We start from the raw sequence: 17456 nt of genomic DNA on the forward strand, positions 1-17456 counted from the left end.
ATCTGGCCTCCCAAACGATGACGTAATACATGCGGACTTTTTGACACCAAAAATGAACGTTAATTGATGGTCTCACCAACTAATCTATTTCTCTACTTGCCCGCCTTGCTTATACCTATCGTCATGCCCATCTTGAGTGATGTGGATATGGTTACAACTTGAAACATAATAGAATCTAGCTCGTCTATCCACCAACTCCGATGAGAGAATTCCCATCAGATTTGGAGTCTTGACCATACATGCGCCCAACCCTTTGCGGAACGGCCGTCTTTCGCCTTCTGTAGGGCCTAATCTATCCCTATAATTAAGATGGCCCTCTTACAAACATCCCTTATATGGGCAGTATACGCTATTGTGGTAGCTGTTCTGGTAATGGTAGCGTCGGTGTTCATCTATACATATCAAACGCCTCGGGATCGCTCCTCAGTTGTGACGTTCACGTGTATTGTCGCGATTACAAGCTTACTTGCCACTGTTCTTTTGTTGCCCGTGGATGTTGCTTTGATATCTTCTACCACATCCTCGAAGCTTGGTCAAAGAAAACCATGGGCCACTCAGGATGAAGTAGACAAGATTGTTTCTCTATTAACGGCTGTGTACTATCTCCTTTACTCGCTTGATGCATTTCTGTGCCTCCTCGCAATCCCATTTGTCTATTTCTGGTACGAAGAATACGATGAAGTGGCCATCGAATCTGGTGAGCAATCTGCTGCCAAACGACTCTGGTCCGCGTTCAAGTACACTATCTCCTTTATTGCGATAGTGGTTGTGCTTTTCATTGTTGGCTTTCTTGTCCCTGTTTCGAATATCAAGGACAGCAATGTTTCAGACTATCTCAGGAAGCTTCTGGCTGAGAATCGTGAGATCTCCCTTCGCCTCCCTCTAGCATGTCCTTACGTGCATTTCTTTTTCAACATACCTGCTCATCATAATCTAATGCTGATTGGTTTCCATCTAGGCGGCGAGAGGGTCATTACGTTCACCCTTGGGTTATTGATAACAATGGGTCTGTTCCTTCATGTCTTATATACCTCAACGGGCCTTGCTGTTCTTCCCATGAGGATGATACGGGCAGCTCCATCTGTTTCAGATATGACCTGGAAAGCGTCGACAGGTGCGCAGCTCGAATCTAATCGAGAGCGTCAGCGCCAGCTGGAAGGGCGCTGTAGAGGAGATCCGGGTCTTCTCTCTTCTAAGGAACGTAGAGAGCTCGATACCCTCGTCCGAGATGAGAGGACGCTTATCAGGCGGCAACGCCTAGCAGAAGAGGCTGACGGTGAAGGTCGAAGCCGATTTATGAGGGCATGGCTAAAGACCACGGCCTTCTTCCGCCCATTAAAGCTCCTAGGCGGCATCGCCATTCTCTTAATGGCTCTCATGATATGGATATCAATGCTCTTGACGGCAATTGACAAAGCCAAGAACTCTATTTGCAAACAACGTTGCGGATACATACTCAGTCGCATTGGGGTTTTTAATCCCATGAACTGGGTATTCGTTCAATCAGCCAAGGTTTTTCCTATTGACTACGCCGTCTTCACAGTAGTTGTTCTGTTGCTATTTGGCAGTTCAGTGGTCGGGATATCCACCATTGGCATTCGATTTCTCTGGATTAGAATATTTCGGATCAGAAGGGGGCACACGTCTCCACAAGCCCTGCTGCTGACCACTGCCATGCTGATTTTGACAATACTAGCATTGGACTATTCGATTCCCATGCTTGTTGCACCCCAGTACGCAACTTTTGGACCACAAACATTCTGTGATCGCCCCCAGGGCCAGCAATACGATTGTTTGACTAACAAACATTTGATCAAGCCATGCTCGGAACTAACAGACAACACAGCTGCCAAGCAAGTCTGCACACCCAGCGTCACTAGTATGTTCCTCAACCGCGTGACAATAAGCTATCCCTTCTTCGGTACAGTATTTTTCTGGTCTCAATTTATCTTTCTCGGTAAGTGGAAACCGTCACATTGGAGGTAGCCATAGGCTTATGAGATCTAAAATCTCAGGTATCTACTTGCTCGTCTTGATCACCTCTTTCATCCGCCATCCGAAACTTGATGAACGTCTACTAGACCAGGAAGCTGAAGAGGCTGAGGAGGAACGGCTACTGACAAGCTCTGGGAGAGGTGTTGGTGACACCTATGAGAGCGTTGGTGGACGAAACAACTTCCCGACTAGAGCAGGGTAGTAGGTTACTTGGACTTATGTTGCCTTATCATGTTGATATCGTGGAACAGTGATAGCCTAGATTGTAACAGTTCGGTCTAAATTACCTATTGCTATGCGAATGGAACAGTGGAACTTCATTGGATACATTGTATGATAACCTGTGATAATGTGTAAATTTCTGCAATTTTGGTATGGGATATGGAATCGAAGGGAAGAGCTCGAAGAAGCCGCCTTCGAGTAATGTTACGGTTTGAGGCGGTCATTCAATAACGCGAGGGCACTTTCGAAAGCCTTTACAACATCGACATCTGAGTCATCGTCAGCAACAATATACATAAAAAGGGTTTAGGCTGAGACTGATGTTACGTACAGTGTTTACGTTTCAGTTCCAGATCTTCTTCAGATGTCTGAACATGTTTCATTTGCGTCTTAAATCTACAATAGCATCAGTGATTGTGTTTGAAACTTCGGGGACTTGGGAGGGCCAACCTTTTTAAAGCTCTAATTTCATCGCGCATGATAGTTGTCTCCGACCACGCCATGAAAATCTAAAAAATATATTAGATAAAGACCACGAGATCAATAACGGCTGTAAGCACCTCGAGCAACTTGGAGACACGGTTACGTAACTCTCTTTCGGCATTTTCATGCTTTTCCATAGAAGCGATGTACTCTTCTTGGAGCTGGTCCCAATCATAGTCCATAAGGTTTCCAGGTGGAGACATATACTGTTGAAGGGCCTTCATAGGATCGGTGTGAAGGTCATTCTGATGCAAATCACTACCAGGAAAATTGGAGCCTGCAAGGTCCCTGCTTAGAGAAGTCATGGCGATGGCTAGACTATAGCTTCTCGGGCTAAGGATCGAGCGTCGAATAGGAGCAGAAGCAAAGGCAGAAGCAGAAGCAGAAGCAGTAGCAGTAGCAGTAGATACAGAAAGGGAAGATTTAGATATATCGTGCAGACATAGACCACATAATTTCGCAGACCATGCTGATGTTCGATGCTCAACTAACTGGGAACGTACCAGGGGAGCACCGTCAAGTGTTAGCATACACACTATAGAAAGTATGCGTGGCTCAACTTACACCGCCTAGCGCTGGAACTTCGATCTTCTTGAGTGTATGGCAGAAGTACGCAACTTGTGAACTTAATCAATGGCTCAGTCTAGCATCGAAACTCCCTGAGGGGGAAACGAGATGGGTCAGGTGATCGTAATTATCCACCATACTACATCGCATATACTGCTTTCAATTGATATGTTTAGGCTATAAACGCCGGAAGTGGTGATCACCTGCAGATCCATATCACTACGTCGAAATCCAATAACTTCATCATTCTGCTCCTGGAAACCGCTGATAGTTGCGATTAAGCAGCACTATAGAAAAATCAACAGGCTTCTGCAAACGCAATTATACGTTTCGGTAACGTATTCAGTGTAAGGGCAAGCCGGCTGATATGCTGAACTAACATGCCTCGTAACAATACAGCGACATATAGTCTTTGTTTATACTAACAACTACTTCATATTGAACCGAAGCTGGTAAATTCCCAGCTTGTAATACTCGGCTGTAAGTTCAGTGATACTACTGTTACGGATACGGCACTTAAGCACAAAGGAGCGGTGTGATGATTAACTAGTTACAACAACTGATGTCGCTTATGTAACACGTATATATGCCTCAGGTCAAACACCCAGTACATATACACGAGTGGTCAGGTGACGTAACGCAAACGGCGGTCCCCTTCGTTGGCTTCAGATAAGTAAATCCCAGTGACACTTATCGAACATATTTTGTCCCCTATCATCACTTAAGCCGGTTAAGACATGAGTTTCCCCCTTTTTCATGATTTGTTCATGCAACATACGTGCTCGAAGCCAGACAGTCGAGTTGGTAATCCATCACTGGAAGCCCAAGGCTATGCGACTGTGAGCTACGGCGGTATTAACCAACCGAGAGCGAGACAAAGCTTTATGAGATGAGCTGTCATACATGTTTTCGCGCCCCAGCTTCGCGAACACGGTTTTTCTGCCCTACCTGTGCCCGTAGTCAGCTGTATCAGCTGCGGGTCGAGAACGCGAGGGTCCTGCTTGAGAAACAATCTATCGCGGAACACATACAAGCTAGAGTGAGCCTTGAGACGACCCGAGCGGAATGGTCAGTTGAAATCAAAGAAAATGCCTTTGATTACCAGAATGGGCTCTCTGCCAAGCGAAGCTTACAGATTATTGCTAAAGGAGAAGCTGAGTCGTGTGAAAGGATGAGGCTACTTGGTGATCAACTCGAAAACCTGACGGCCGAAATCAAGGACAAAAGACTTGAAATCTCTCAACGCAAGCTCGCATTAGCGCGACGGCACTCGGACTCTGAATCTGCGCAGTATCAGCTCGGCGAGCGGGAAGCTGCAGTTCTGGCCAACATCCAGAATAATACCAAGAGGACGGATCATCTCTGGCATTCACTCCATAGCAAGACCGCAGAAGCCCGAATATTCCTCTGCCGAGAAGCTGCCAATCTTTATGGGCTACAGCGGAAAACAAGGACCAAGGAAGGATTATCCGAAGAGGTCTACACGATGGGTGGTATAGATATCATCGATTTGAGGGACATGAACGGAAAGTTACAGCTCTGCGACTTTCAATGGATATCAGTTAGTAATGCTTTGTACAGGTGTCACGCCAGCTTATATATCCACCTCACTCTTCAATGTTGCTCACCTTCTCGTCCTTGTTTCACATTATCTGTCTCTCAGACTCCCAGCGGAAATCACCTTACCTCATAAAGACCATCCTATACCCACTATATGCGCACCCTCTGCGTCCTATCTTTCACGGGATCCAAATTCCGTAACATATTCGCTACTACACCCACCATCTGTACCGTCTGGGACTAGAACCGCGTCGCCTCGTCCTTCCAGACCTCGGCCCCTATCCATCGACAGAGCACTTCCCAAACTGGCTAGGGAAGACCCTGGAACTTATGCACTATTCCTTGAAGGGGTAACATTACTGGCATGGAATGTCTCGTGGCTATGTCGAACTCAAGGTATAAACATAACATCAGAGTCCTGGGAAGAAGTTTGTAACGTTGGGAAGAATTTGTGGCAACTCCTTGTGGCCCCACCTGCGCAGCCATCGACACTATCAAGAGCCTTCGCTGGACGCGACATACAGGCAAAGATGAGGGTATCAAAAGATTCGCCCAGGACTACAATTCAACGCACAATGTCATTCCCTATGCTAGGGCATTACTCGCATGGCACTGCACATTCCTTTCTGGGTGCTGTCGAGGGGGCTGAATTCATGCGCACATGGAGACTTCCAACTCCAACAAAGATCGTGGATAAGCTGAAATCAACTCTGTTGGGTGAAATGGCCAGTGCAGAATGGGAGCTGCTGGAAGGCGACTGGGACGACGCAAGTCAGGAACCGAGGGAATCCATACTTCTTCAACACCCATCTACCAATTCTGCCTCACCGGAGCGACAGGGTAATACTAGCGGGGATAGTGTGAATGATACAGTTGCTGGCGCAGGCAACCTCAGTGGACCTCGTGGACCCACTCGTATGAAGGGTACCAGTGGCTGGACAAAGCTGAGAAACAGGTAGTATCGGATTAAGAAAATTCTACGAAATAAATAGACTTCCATTAGCCAACAGCGCCTGCCAAGAAGTGCATTACACTTAGTATTCTTTTCTCCCTAATCAACAATTCTGGGTGAGAATCATCAGATACTAACAACGATGTGGCTGGACGGAGAGAGACGACCCCTTCGGGCGCACTTATATCTCTCCGAATTGGATTCAACTACCCCGTATGGGGTACTTCAAGGAGCTACGTCCTGCTCTTTACAGCATATTATTATGCCCATTTAGACTAGCAACTGATGGTTATAAAGGTTTCCCTAGTATAATCTTGACCCTCAATAATTGCCGTCTGAAACATCTGTGGTGTGCTCAGTATCTCGTACGTCACTCCTTCGAGTTTATCCAGATTAGATTATCCAGCTTAATCAATCCAACAACCATAACGTAACCCACAGTCGCGCGGCCCATCTAATCATGCTATATAAAAACTACTTTTTAATTTGAAATATTTCAACCACCAACAATGCATTAGACTTTGTTTCGAATATATAGATTAATATTTCAATGAATTTATATTTTATATTTTTTTAGATTTTTATTGCTACATATTTTGGCTGGTAATATAAAATATATGTAATTTACCTGTATTTTTTAAATTATCAAGATATTGAATATATATTAATTATTTAAAATTTTTTGAATAATCCTGGTATATTTATTATTATATTTATAATCCATATACAAAGTTATAGCCCTCTAAATAAAGGAATGATTGAGATATAATAGTTCTAAGAAAGACATATTTTATATGGAATTACAAGATGGGCCGCGCGATTGTACGGGCCGCGCGATTGTGGTTTACGTTAGTTCAATGTTCAGCGGTTTGATTAGATAAGCGAGAACCACGGCATTGATTGATAAGATTATCTGGACAAACGAGCCGCGTGTCCGGATTACCGGCAAAGTCTCCCTACATGTCGATTAGGCGTCCTCTCCTTTAGACATGCTAGGTGCATCACGTCATTGAGACTGCTCGCTGCCAGAACTTCCGGCGTTATCCTGCTCGCAGAAGCAACTGTATGTACTCCGCTGCATTGTAAAATTTACAACTACTGATGCGACTTAGGCTGCTTCTGAATCGTTCGTGAGCCTGTGCCGGCGCCCAGTGCTTGCTTTCAGGTCATGGATGCGGCGAGAGTACATCGTTATATGAGTTTTAGCCGAGAATGGACGGAAACCAAAAGCCGGGTCAGACTGACTCCAGTAATTTAGGTAGGCTTAGTTTAAAGGGAACATACTATGGGAGACGCACATCTATCTCTCTATGTCTTGACCGGCCCAACTCCCAGCCTGCTTCGCTCCGCACGGTATATTTTCGTTCTCTACTAACGCAGAACTATATCCGCAGGGACTGAATATATATTCTCATTAATCTCCGATATTCCTGAATCTGTTTTGCGGACGGAGCTTTCCCGCCGGAGTTATGCTCGAGCTTCTAACGATGACACCTCGACTTGCGGATCAAGGGAGCGAGGCGCCTATAACACGCCGATACATGTCTTTGCACTGTTCCTTATTTTAGTGCTTAGCACGCTAGGTACGGTTTACTTTCTCTTTAGCTTCTTGGGTGATTGACTGTTAACTCATGGTTATATTAGCGTGCTCATTCCCCGTCCTCGCTCGTCGGTTCCCGCGCCTCCCAATTCCACGCCGGTTCCTTTTCCTTTCTAGACACTTTGGAACAGGCGTACTCATTGCAACAGCCTTCGTACACCTCCTCCCTACAGCATTTGTTTCATTGACCGACCCTTGTCTCCCTCGTTTCTGGAGCGAGACCTATCGTGCCATGGCCGGCTTCGTGGCTATGATTGCTGTATTCGTGGTGGTTCTCGTTGAGATGTTCTTTGCACTGAAAGGTGCAGGCCATGTCCATGGGAGCGAATACGACCAGTTGATCAGCGACGTCGGTGCGGATTTCGCAGGTGACGATCAAGAGGAAGACACTGACTACGGAAACGGAATGGCCGACAATGTCCACCTTGACAGCCTTGGGGAAGACATGGCTCTACACTCTCCCACGTCACTTGGAAGATCCCCGGTCAGTGGGCCTTCAAGGCCAAACATCAAAGACTCGGCTGTGTCTACCGAACTTAACGACAGGGAATTTGAAGAGCCAAATTCCTTCGAAAATACTCGCGTTAATTCCCAGAAGAACCGGGATGAGCAGCCGTGGCATTCTGGTCGCCGTCGGTCTCATGGTAGCGTACATCAGGGGACCGACCTCGAGTCATCCAGGCAGAATCCACAGCGCCAATTGCTTCAATGCTTGTTGCTCGAAGCCGGAATTCTCTTCCACAGTATTTTCATCGGAATGGCCCTCAGTGTTGCCACGGGGACATCATTCATCGTCCTTCTTGTGGCTATCTGCTTTCACCAGACCTTTGAAGGATTTGCTCTCGGATCCCGGATAGCTTCTTTGATCCCTGATCTCTTTCCCCCATCATCGTACAGGCCGTGGCTCATGGCGCTTGCCTATGGAACCACTACCCCCATAGGGCAAGCTATGGGGCTTGTTCTGCATAACCTCTATGATCCAGCAAGTACCACAGGCTTACTCACCGTGGGAATAACCAACGCAATCAGTAGCGGGCTATTATTATTTGCGGGGCTTGTTGAACTTCTGGCAGAGGACTTCCTTAGTGAATCAAGCTATGCGACGCTCAGGGGTCAGCGGCGTGTCGAGGCTTGTGTAGCCGTTGCAGGAGGCGCTCTACTTATGGCATTTGTTGGGGCATTTGCTTGAACATCTTCTACGACTCCTCTGTTGATGAGGCATTGTAGCCAGTATATCCTAAGAAACGTCATCAAGAATACGACACAATCAAGAGCTAATACCCTAATATATCTAGGCGCTTTTGGCTAATGGGTGTTTACAGAGTATTTCGCAGCAGCCGAACGTTGTATGATAAGCGAAGGTGACCAACCATAATAATAAAATGTAGTAGTAGCATGGCCATGTATAGTACACGACAAACTGGCCATCAGCCCTTAATGTCTCATTAATAGTGGTATTGAGACAGAATCCTCAAGGCTTTTATGGTATCGTACACTGCTGGTGACGGATGTTCTGTACTAAATACGTCAATTGCAGTGCTTGTGCCAAGATAAACACGATAAACAAGACTATCCAACAAAAGAACAGATTCATGTATTTATTATATTGCAATTCGTCAGATTCAAGACCCATCTACCCTGACCCAAGACATGATGCCCAATCTTTTAAGCATCGGCAAGATCAGGGTACTTATATCATCTTGCTCTCCTCGTATTTCGCGACAGCATATTTTAGTTCACGAGGGGAGAAGAATTCCTAATTTAGACGAGAGATTCCACTACCATGGCACTAGCACCACCACCACCGTTGCAAATTCCGACACAGCCGAGCTTGCCCTTCTTTGCCTTGAGAACTCCGAGCAGGGTAGTCAAGATCCTAGCACCACTGGCACCAATGGGGTGGCCAATCGCCACAGCTCCACCATGAAGGTTGACCTTTTCTTCAGGTAGGTTGAGAAGCTTCATGTTTGCCAGAGCAACAACGCTAAAAGCCTCGTTGATTTCAAAAGCATCGATGGAATCTTGAGCGACACCGGCATGCTTGAGCGCCTTGGGAATCGCCAACGCAGGAGCAGTGGTGAACTTGCTGGGTTGGTGTGCGGCATCTCCCCATCCGAGAATCTTTGCAACAGGCTTTAGGTTCAGCTCTTTAACCTTGGCCTCGGAAACCAAGACAACAGCGGCGGCGCCGTCGTTAAGAGGAGAGGAGTTGGGGGCCGTCACGGTTCCAGAGCCAGGAATGAAAGCGGGCTTGATGCTCCGAAGCTTATCAGGGTTGAGCTAGAAGATAAAAGCCAAAGAGTCAGTTGGACATGAACGACCTGGACCACGGATGCCTCACGTGGGAAATGAATTCTCACATTCTTGGGCTCATCATCTTGAGCAACTGTGACACCGGGCTTACCCCTGAAGCCGGGAAGTTCAACAGGTGCAATCTCTTCGTCGAAGAGGCCGGCCTTCTGGGCAGCCTGGGCCTTTTGGTAGGTCCGAATAGCATACTCATCCTGCTGCTCCCTGGTGAAGTCATGATCCTGAGCACACTCCTCAGCCTGCAGACCCATAAGCTCCTGCTTTCCGGCATCTGTCAGGCCATCCTTCATAATTCCATCCACCAAGCTCTGGTGGCCATACTTTGCGCCATTGCGGAGGTTCGGAAGGTAATGCGGGGCATTGGACATGGACTCAGTACCGCCTGCCACAACGATGTCTGCATTTCCAGTCATGATGGTCTGAGCACCGAGAATGACCGCCTTCAAACCCGAGGCACAGACCTTGTTAACAGTGGTGCAAACGGTTGACTCGTCGAGTCCGGCGCCAAGAGCGCATTGTCTGGCGGGGTTCTGTCCGACACTGATTGATTCGGACCATTAGCATGCATCATGGCAAAGGGTAGTCATGAACACAGGAAGCAAGAAAACTCACTTCGCAGAAAGAACGTTGCCGAAGAAGACCTCCTGTACATCGGAAGGCTTGATCCCATCGGCTTTGTTAAGAGCAGCTAGACATCGAAGCAGTCAGCGATCAGGGGGCACATCATCCATCGCTTCAGCACTGCGGGCACACCTTTGATCGCATGGGAACCCAGCTGCGGAGCTGTCTGGCTCGAGAGAGAACTGCAAAACAAGGGAACTAGGATCAGCTTCGCTGTGAACCATTTTATCTGAGAGCCTGCGGCGGCCCGGTGTGAAGTCTCACCCCAGGAAAGAGCCCACTGGAGTGCGGGCGGCGGAGACAATGTAGACCGGAGGTAGGGAAGACATGGTGGCGCAAATGCGTGCTTTTTAAGGCAAGCGATTTCGGAAAAGGGGTGAGGGAAAGAAGAAGGAGTTAAAGGAAGACCGGCAGGCTATTTGAATAAATAACAAATGAGGGTGAAATGGTAGCTCAGGCCACGAGGGAACGAACGGGATGGACTGTTTGCTTTCCGAGTCAGTCACTCGTTGGCCTGCCCGCCGCCGGCCCCTCCTTACAACAATAATAATTACCCTATTTTTTTCGCCTCGGGAGGCGGGGCGGCGGCCACTGGCGGTCACGGACAAACGTACTACTTTCGGAGTAACTTGCCGGAGCCATGCAAACACGCCAAGCTCGGTCCCGGAGCTACTAGAAACTTATCGCCAAACCGACGCGAGCCTCTCTCTCCAGCTGGTGGACGAGGCCGAGAGCAAGGAAAAGTAAACCCGGAAGATTCGCCTCTAGTCCAACCACGTTGGAAAATGGACGATCTTTACGATGAGTATGTCTCAATTGGTCACCATGCCCCTCATCCCACCCTGCGCACGGCTGATTATTCTCTTTGCTTTCCGGCAGGTTTGGCAACTATATTGGAGAGGTAGATGGGTCGGACGAGGAGTCTCCGCGTCATGAGGATGCCCATCCCCAGGCTTTCGCTTTTGAAGAGGCGTTCGGGGATGGTGACGACGATGAAGCGCATGATGTCGATGAGCAACAGTTAATGGATGTCGATGGTAGAGTTACCTATTCCATGTTCAATCTTGTTTGCAAGGTCCGCCTTACTGATACCAGTCACAGAGGGCCCGTCAAACGCGGTCATCCTTCACGAAGATAAACAATACTATCCCAGTGCACAACAGGTATATGGCGAGGATGTCGAGACTCTGGTGCAGGAGGAGGATGCACAGCCTCTGTCCGAGCCCATCATCGCCCCGGTCCAGCAGAAGAAGTTTGCGATCGAAGAAGCCGAATTGCCTCCCGTCTATTATTCACGGGAATTTATGACAGATCTGCTCAGCTACCCGGACCAAACACGTAACATCGCTCTCGTCGGTCATTTGCACCATGGGAAAACGGCTTTCATGGACATGCTAGTCACTCAGACCCATGATCTCACCGGTCGCCTCGAGAATCGAACAGGCAAGCGGAAAGAGGAACAACTACGCTACACCGACGTTCACTTTCTGGAAAGAGAAAGAGGCCTTTCCATCAAAGCGTCACCCATGAGCTTGGTACTCCAGGGCACAAAGGGCAAATCCCACTTGTTCAACATCATTGACACCCCGGGCCATGTGAACTTTGTGGACGAGGTGGCTACTGCATGTCGGTTGGTTGATGGCGTGGTTCTTGTAGTAGATGTGGTTGAAGGTGTCCAGGCCAACACCGAGCAGATAATCAAGCATGCTATCCTTGAAGACTTGCCGCTCACATTGGTTGTGAACAAGATGGACAGGCTAATCCTGGAATTGAAGATTCCTCCGAATGACGCTTATTTCAAGCTGAAACATGTGATCGAGGAGGTCAACACTATCATCGAGAACGTACTGCCTGGTCAGGGTGCTGCAAGGCGCCTGAGCCCTGAGAAGGGAAACGTCGCTTTTGCTTGCGCCTCCATGGGCTGGTGTTTCACGTTGCATTCATTTGCTAAGATGTATTCTGAGACGCATCCACAGGTTGAAGCAGCCGCATTCTGTTTACGCCTATGGGGCGATATATTTTTCAATCCAAAGAGTCGAAAATTCACACGAAAAGGAGTGGAAGAAGGTTCTAAAAGGACGTTTGTTCAATTTGTTCTCGAGCCCATATACAAACTTTACTCGCACACATTAAGCGAGAGCCCAGAGGACTTAAAGGAAACGCTTTCGAGCGTTGGTATTAGTCTTAAGCCGTCACAGCTCAAGACAGATGCAAAGACTTTACTCAACCTTGTCTGTGAACAGTTCTTCGGGTCTGCAACAGGCTTTGTGGATATGGTTCTCCAGCATGTGCCTTCGCCTGCAGAGGGTGCTCAAAAGAAGCTTGAGCGGTACTACACTGGGCCTCTCGATTCTAAGGTGGCGGCAGCTATGGCTGCCTGTGATTCCGATGGTCCACTGGTCGTACATGTTACTAAACTTTTTAACAGCTCGGACGGTTCAAAATTTCACTCCTTCGGTAGGATAATGAGCGGCACAGCTCGTCCTGGCCAACAGGTCCGTGTCCTTGGCGAAGGTTATACCCCCGAAGATGAAGAAGACATGGTTATTGCGACCATTTCCGACACATGGATTGCTGAGTCTTGCTATAACATCCCAACAAGCGGCGTACCTGCCGGCAACTTGGTTCTTCTAGGAGGCGTGGATAACTCTATTGTGAAGACGGCGACTATCGTGCCTCTCACCTTGGAAGACGATGAGGATGCATACATCTTCCGATCAGTTCGGCATATAACAGAGTCCGTCTTCAAGGTTGCTGTCGAGCCAGTTAATCCGTCGGAATTGCCCAAGATGCTTGAGGGTCTCCGAAAAGTCAACAAAAGCTACCCGCTGATATCCACAAAAGTGGAGGAGTCTGGTGAACATGTAGTTCTCGGAACGGGCGAGCTATATATGGACTGCGTGCTTCATGACCTACGAAGACTATATTCTGAAATGGAGATCAAGGTTTCAGACCCTGTTACACGCTTCTGCGAGACTGTTGTGGAGACCTCGGCTATCATGTGTTATTCGATCACGCCAAACAAGAAGAACAAAATAACGATGATCGCAGAGCCTCTGGATGAAGGGATCGCCGAGGATATCGAGAGCGGTGCTGTCAACATTAAAGATCCGATTCGCAAAGTATCGCGCTTTTTCGAAGAGCGGTACGACTGGGACAAACTTGCAGCCAGGAGTATCTGGGCTTTCGGTCCAGACGAGATGGGCCCCAACATTTTACAGGATGATACGCTACCATCGCAGATCGACAAGAAGTTGCTTGGGAGTGTAAGAGATTCTATCACGCAAGGATTTACTTGGGGAACACGAGAAGGTCCTCTTTGCGAAGAACGTGAGTGCACCATGCTTCCCTTGAATGTTTTGAGAATTATAGCACCCAGATCCTACGCATAAGGGGGGGGGGGGTTATATCGCTATAGAAGCAGAAGAAGAGCGGTTCATTGTGACTAACTGCAAGAATAGCCATTCGGAATGCGAAATTCAGGCTCACCGACGTTTCTCTCGCCGACCAAGCCATTTACAGGGGAGGTGGTCAAATCATTCCCACAGCTCGACGAGCGATTTACTCATCTTTCCTCATGGCATCACCACGCCTAATGGAACCTATTTACTCTTGCACGATGACTGGCCCGGCGGACGCTGTCGCTTCAGTGTACACAGTCCTTTCAAGAAGAAGGGGCCATGTACTCTCCGATGGACCCATAGCAGGAACTCCACTCTATTCCGTCCGTGGTTTGATCCCCGTGATAGATTCATTCGGATTTGAAACAGATCTCCGAATCCATACACAGGGCCAAGCTGCTGTTAGTCTAGTCTTCGATAAGTGGAGCGTCGTCCCAGGGGATCCACTGGATCGCGATGTCAAATTAAAGCCCTTAGAGATGGCGCCCGCCATGGCCACAGCCCGCGACTTCGTTTTGAAAACGCGGAGACGTAAAGGTTTGGCTGAGGATGTCACTGTCAGCAAGTTTTTGGAACCAGAGCTCTGGAAAGGTTTGAAGGAAAGTGGCGTTTTAGACTCCTGAGCTATTTTTTGTCGATAGGTGGAAAGAAGCGGCAACAAGCGCCGTGAGTGGCTCTTGTTCTTTTTTTCTTTTTCATATTGTTGTATAACTATCGGAAGTCAAATCGAGTCATCGTCGAAACGGGTATTCTTATGGCATAGTAGAGACGCCGACGAGGGTCATAAACGGCGTCCGAATAGCAGTACGATCGGATTATTGGCACGTTTCGAGCATCTTTGCGATGACGCCCATTAGCGTACCATTTTCCAGTGCAGCAGCCACCCTTTCTTTGTCGGCCAATTGCTTATTGACTTCATCGGCAGTACTATGTGTCCCTTCCTTGATCCGGACATCCACGCGAAAACGCGGAGGTAATGATTGCTCCAATCGAACTCGTACACCAAGACCTATCACTGTGGCCAGACTGCAATGTGTTATCGTCGGGGTTATGAGAACGGATACTGTGCGAAGAAGCGAGCTCGGTACATCCGGCAGGGTTGGTTGGATAGAAATGTCAGGCAGCGAAACGACTGCCAAAGCTCCAAGTGAAATGGGATGCTCGGGGTCGGATATGGTCGACACAAGATCTGAGAGATTGTCAGGTAATCGGCTCCCGGGCGACTCGGTCCCCTTGTTTAGGAACAAGCGATGAGCTTACCGTAGATCTCCTGTTCATCAATCGGCTCTTCCATCAAATCAACATCTTCATCAGACTCTTCCGATTCACTAAGACTGAAGTTGGTGGGATCCGCTAGAGAGGGGAGCGCTGACGCAAGGATTCCGCCTCCGTAAGTGCCCGCTTTGCATGATGTAGGACGCAGACGGGTGGGAAGATCTGCAGCATTCAAAATAGTCGGATTCGAATTCTGCATCGAGGACTCCATGATCGCTTATGCTGCATACAAGTGGTTATCGATAAAAGCGCGAAAGAAGCACCGAGAGGGGCAAATTGGGGACAAGAGGGGATGGTAAGCCCTAGCACATCATATGCTCAACTAATGCGGCGTCTTGAAGAAATGGAACAACCTTTTTCCCTTCCCCGATGGTTGGTTGCTTTTGATATCGGTCAAAAGAAAAGAAAAAGCTTCTCGTGCTTGTTTCCCAACGGCAGATAAAACCCAAGCAAGATTCTATGTCTTTAATCTGTACTAGTTGTTTTATGGATCTAGGAAATGGAGAGAGAGAGAATGGAAGATCAGAGTAAGGAGGAAGAGGGAAACGAATACATTGGTAGAAGAACCAAACGCGTGCAGATACCCAAGAAGTGCGTATGAACATCAGCCAGGTGGGCAAAGTACAACTTCGGGTGGGCGGACTAGCCTTTCGAGTACTCTAGTGTACATAGGCACTGCGACAATCTAAATGACTTTTCCGAATACAGCAGCGCTAACGCAGTAAGTATGAGTATATCCATGCTGTCGATGCTTCTAAATACCATCAACATCATAGCCTACTTGTGTCTAGGCAGCTACCAACAGGTGATCATGTTCTAGATCCAGTAGAGTGTAACAAATTTAAGTCAAGCAGCAGCGATTACTAGTCGCATACAAAGGACCAAGAAGTCCCCACCCTAGCGAGCTGTTGTGTTTCCTGAGCGGGCGAGGAGGGAGGGGTTGGTTTACAGAATGACGCATCACTGCTATCTAATTGATTAGTTATTTGGGGGGAATCTTTCTCTTATGTTGCTTGATCATAACAATTAATGGGACCCAAGCAAATTACTTCCGCAAAGGTCCTCCATATTTCACACATAGCTTGTGTCATAGTACTAGGTACTAATTCGAACAGTACCGTAACCATTAGCCGTGCACAAGGGAAACAGTAAGCTTACCACTCCAGACAAGCAGGATCAGAAAGATTTCTGGTGATACCCTAACCACTGCTTCAACCTCCGGGAGTCATTAGGTTTGTTTTGATGAGATAAACAAGACGCTTTCGAGTTCTTGACATGTTGAGATTGGCGTCAGCTGAAGGAAATGAGGAGGAGAGGGACCCGGAGGGGCCGGGGGGGAGGGGGGAACGGTCAGTGTCACATTACGACCAAGGCATCTTGTACACACAGGTAATTGAAAGCCATTTTCCATAATGGATAATGCTGCTAGTACTAGTCTAGTCTGTTTAACTGGTACTATCTATCTATTACAGAGTAGCTACATGGTTACTGGATACGGTGGGCTAGATAGCGTGCACGAGGGCGTGGATCGTGTATTAATTAAGTACGCATGGGCGGGGAAAAGTCTACTAGTAGTACTACAACATCCTGAAGCACCAGAATTAATACTGAAAGCACACAATACGCGCAGAAAAAAAAAAGAAAGAAAAAGAAAGAAAAAGAAAAAGGGAAAAGGGAAAAGTGAAAATAAAAAAAGAATTCCCCCTTAATGAAAATCAATAGCTGTACGTCGCAATCCGTAGTTCGGGGCACTATTTTCAAGGCCAAGAAGATCAAGATCCTTTTAAGAACCCGATTTTAACTAGGGATCGTCCTTCCCGTGGAGGGGACGAGGGGGACCACGGTCCCATTAAACCGACGGCCATGAGGCCCGGCCTATTTTGAAGACACACACTACTTTGGGTGCCACTGGGAGTGACCCGGGGGGGGAGGGGAGGTTTTAGTTCCAAAGGCCCCTCAAACTTCCGAAACGATCCTTAGAAAGTGGTGCATACCTACTACCTAGGCCAGGCCAAAGATCCTTCCACCACGCGCCCGCTTCTACTCCTCCTCAGGGTATCGAGCGTGTTTACCCACCCCTGTTGTCGGGTCTCCGCACACTCGTCTCGTCTCTTTATTATTATTGACTGATCGCTCGGATCTCCGTGCACTACTACGAACCACACTGTCTGCTAATATCTACGGCTCAACTACGTTACCAGGAGAATGAGGCGGCAAAGAGTGATGACTTAGCTAAGGAGACCGCATCAAGTTCCCGGCATCCTCCCTATTCCTATACGGAGATCCTATTTCCATCCGGGAAAATCATTGATTGTATCGGTGGGCTTTCGATTCCCCTGATGCTCTTATCTTCCTTGCCTCTCTGCTATCCCAAGCCTCTACTCCGTACTGCTCCTGCAAATTACCCATCATCCCAAGCCCGGCGTTTGATCCTCTAGCCGTCTCCGTACCAACACCGGTTCATGCAGAT

At 47.9% G+C, this 17456-nt stretch overlaps 7 protein-coding genes across 7 annotated transcripts; 4 read left to right on the plus strand and 3 right to left on the minus strand.

The window, feature by feature from the left end:
• The first annotated feature begins 103 nt into the window (after positions 1 to 103).
• Positions 104 to 2480, plus strand: BO88DRAFT_402641 (putative LMBR1 domain protein). Its single transcript, XM_025706151.1, has 3 exons — positions 104 to 859; positions 959 to 1957; positions 2016 to 2480. The coding sequence occupies exons 1-3, from the start codon at positions 310 to 312 to the stop codon at positions 2195 to 2197; spliced, it is 1731 nt and encodes a 576-aa protein (XP_025566210.1). The 5' UTR covers positions 104 to 309; the 3' UTR covers positions 2198 to 2480.
• On the minus strand, positions 2422 to 3005 carry BO88DRAFT_423229 (uncharacterized protein; the record flags this gene model as incomplete). The annotated part of the gene is made up of 4 exons (XM_025708635.1): positions 2422 to 2486; positions 2549 to 2613; positions 2668 to 2726; positions 2778 to 3005. The coding sequence occupies 4 exons, from the start codon at positions 3003 to 3005 to the stop codon at positions 2422 to 2424; spliced, it is 417 nt and encodes a 138-aa protein (XP_025566211.1).
• Positions 3006 to 4156: 1151 nt separating this feature from the next.
• On the plus strand, positions 4157 to 6038 carry BO88DRAFT_383298 (Atg14 domain-containing protein; the record flags this gene model as incomplete). Its single annotated transcript, XM_025704662.1, is given in 2 exon segments — positions 4157 to 4832; positions 4849 to 6038. 2 exon segments carry the CDS (start codon positions 4157 to 4159, stop codon positions 5784 to 5786), a joined length of 1614 nt encoding a protein of 537 aa, XP_025566212.1. The 3' UTR covers positions 5787 to 6038.
• Positions 6039 to 6898: 860 nt separating this feature from the next.
• On the plus strand, positions 6899 to 8675 carry BO88DRAFT_402643 (putative ZIP family zinc transporter). The gene is made up of 3 exons (XM_025706152.1): positions 6899 to 7037; positions 7174 to 7362; positions 7424 to 8675. The coding sequence occupies exons 1-3, from the start codon at positions 6992 to 6994 to the stop codon at positions 8566 to 8568; spliced, it is 1380 nt and encodes a 459-aa protein (XP_025566213.1). The 5' UTR covers positions 6899 to 6991; the 3' UTR covers positions 8569 to 8675.
• A 74-nt stretch (positions 8676 to 8749) lies between these two features.
• Positions 8750 to 10829, minus strand: erg10B (acetyl-CoA C-acetyltransferase). The gene is made up of 5 exons (XM_025706153.1): positions 10575 to 10829; positions 10443 to 10492; positions 10302 to 10377; positions 9740 to 10229; positions 8750 to 9659 (listed from the first exon to the last, which is right to left on the minus strand). Exons 1-5 carry the CDS (start codon positions 10637 to 10639, stop codon positions 9141 to 9143), a joined length of 1200 nt encoding a protein of 399 aa, XP_025566214.1. The 5' UTR covers positions 10640 to 10829; the 3' UTR covers positions 8750 to 9140.
• Positions 10830 to 11032: 203 nt separating this feature from the next.
• BO88DRAFT_433298 (116 kDa U5 small nuclear ribonucleoprotein component) lies at positions 11033 to 14334 on the plus strand (the record flags this gene model as incomplete). The annotated part of the gene is made up of 4 exons (XM_025709412.1): positions 11033 to 11115; positions 11190 to 11347; positions 11412 to 13640; positions 13772 to 14334. Exons 1-4 carry the CDS (start codon positions 11096 to 11098, stop codon positions 14332 to 14334), a joined length of 2970 nt encoding a protein of 989 aa, XP_025566215.1. The 5' UTR covers positions 11033 to 11095.
• A 96-nt stretch (positions 14335 to 14430) lies between these two features.
• BO88DRAFT_477178 (iron-sulfur cluster assembly protein CIA2) lies at positions 14431 to 15197 on the minus strand (the record flags this gene model as incomplete). Its single annotated transcript, XM_025711966.1, has 2 exons — positions 14431 to 14900; positions 14972 to 15197. 2 exons carry the CDS (start codon positions 15195 to 15197, stop codon positions 14527 to 14529), a joined length of 600 nt encoding a protein of 199 aa, XP_025566216.1. The 3' UTR covers positions 14431 to 14526.
• Positions 15198 to 17456: the final 2259 nt, after the last annotated feature.

This window comes from Aspergillus vadensis (genome assembly GCF_003184925.1).
Source record: "Aspergillus vadensis CBS 113365 unplaced genomic scaffold BO88scaffold_4, whole genome shotgun sequence".
Classification (NCBI taxonomy): Eukaryota; Fungi; Ascomycota; class Eurotiomycetes; order Eurotiales; family Aspergillaceae; genus Aspergillus; species Aspergillus vadensis.

Bases quoted from the DNA above. Each gene is read 5' to 3' on its own strand.
- BO88DRAFT_402641 (XM_025706151.1), top strand. From the start codon at position 310: ATGGCCCTCTTACAAACATCCCTTATATGGGCAGTATACGCTATTGTG. The intron at 860-958 runs GTGAGATCTCCC...GTTTCCATCTAG, and splicing joins GAAGCTTCTGGCTGAGAATC to GCGGCGAGAGGGTCATTACG. The intron at 1,958-2,015 runs GTAAGTGGAAAC...CTAAAATCTCAG, and splicing joins GTCTCAATTTATCTTTCTCG to GTATCTACTTGCTCGTCTTG.
- BO88DRAFT_402643 (XM_025706152.1), top strand. From the start codon at position 6,992: ATGGACGGAAACCAAAAGCCGGGTCAGACTGACTCCAGTAATTTAG. The intron at 7,038-7,173 runs GTAGGCTTAGTT...CTATATCCGCAG, and splicing joins GACTGACTCCAGTAATTTAG to GGACTGAATATATATTCTCA. The intron at 7,363-7,423 runs GTACGGTTTACT...TGGTTATATTAG, and splicing joins TTTAGTGCTTAGCACGCTAG to CGTGCTCATTCCCCGTCCTC.
- erg10B (XM_025706153.1), bottom strand. From the start codon at position 10,639: ATGTCTTCCCTACCTCCGGTCTACATTGTCTCCGCCGCCCGCACTCCA. The intron at 10,378-10,442 runs GTGTGCCCGCAG...TTCGATGTCTAG, and splicing joins GGGTTCCCATGCGATCAAAG to CTGCTCTTAACAAAGCCGAT. The intron at 10,230-10,301 runs GTGAGTTTTCTT...CGAATCAATCAG, and splicing joins GGCAACGTTCTTTCTGCGAA to TGTCGGACAGAACCCCGCCA.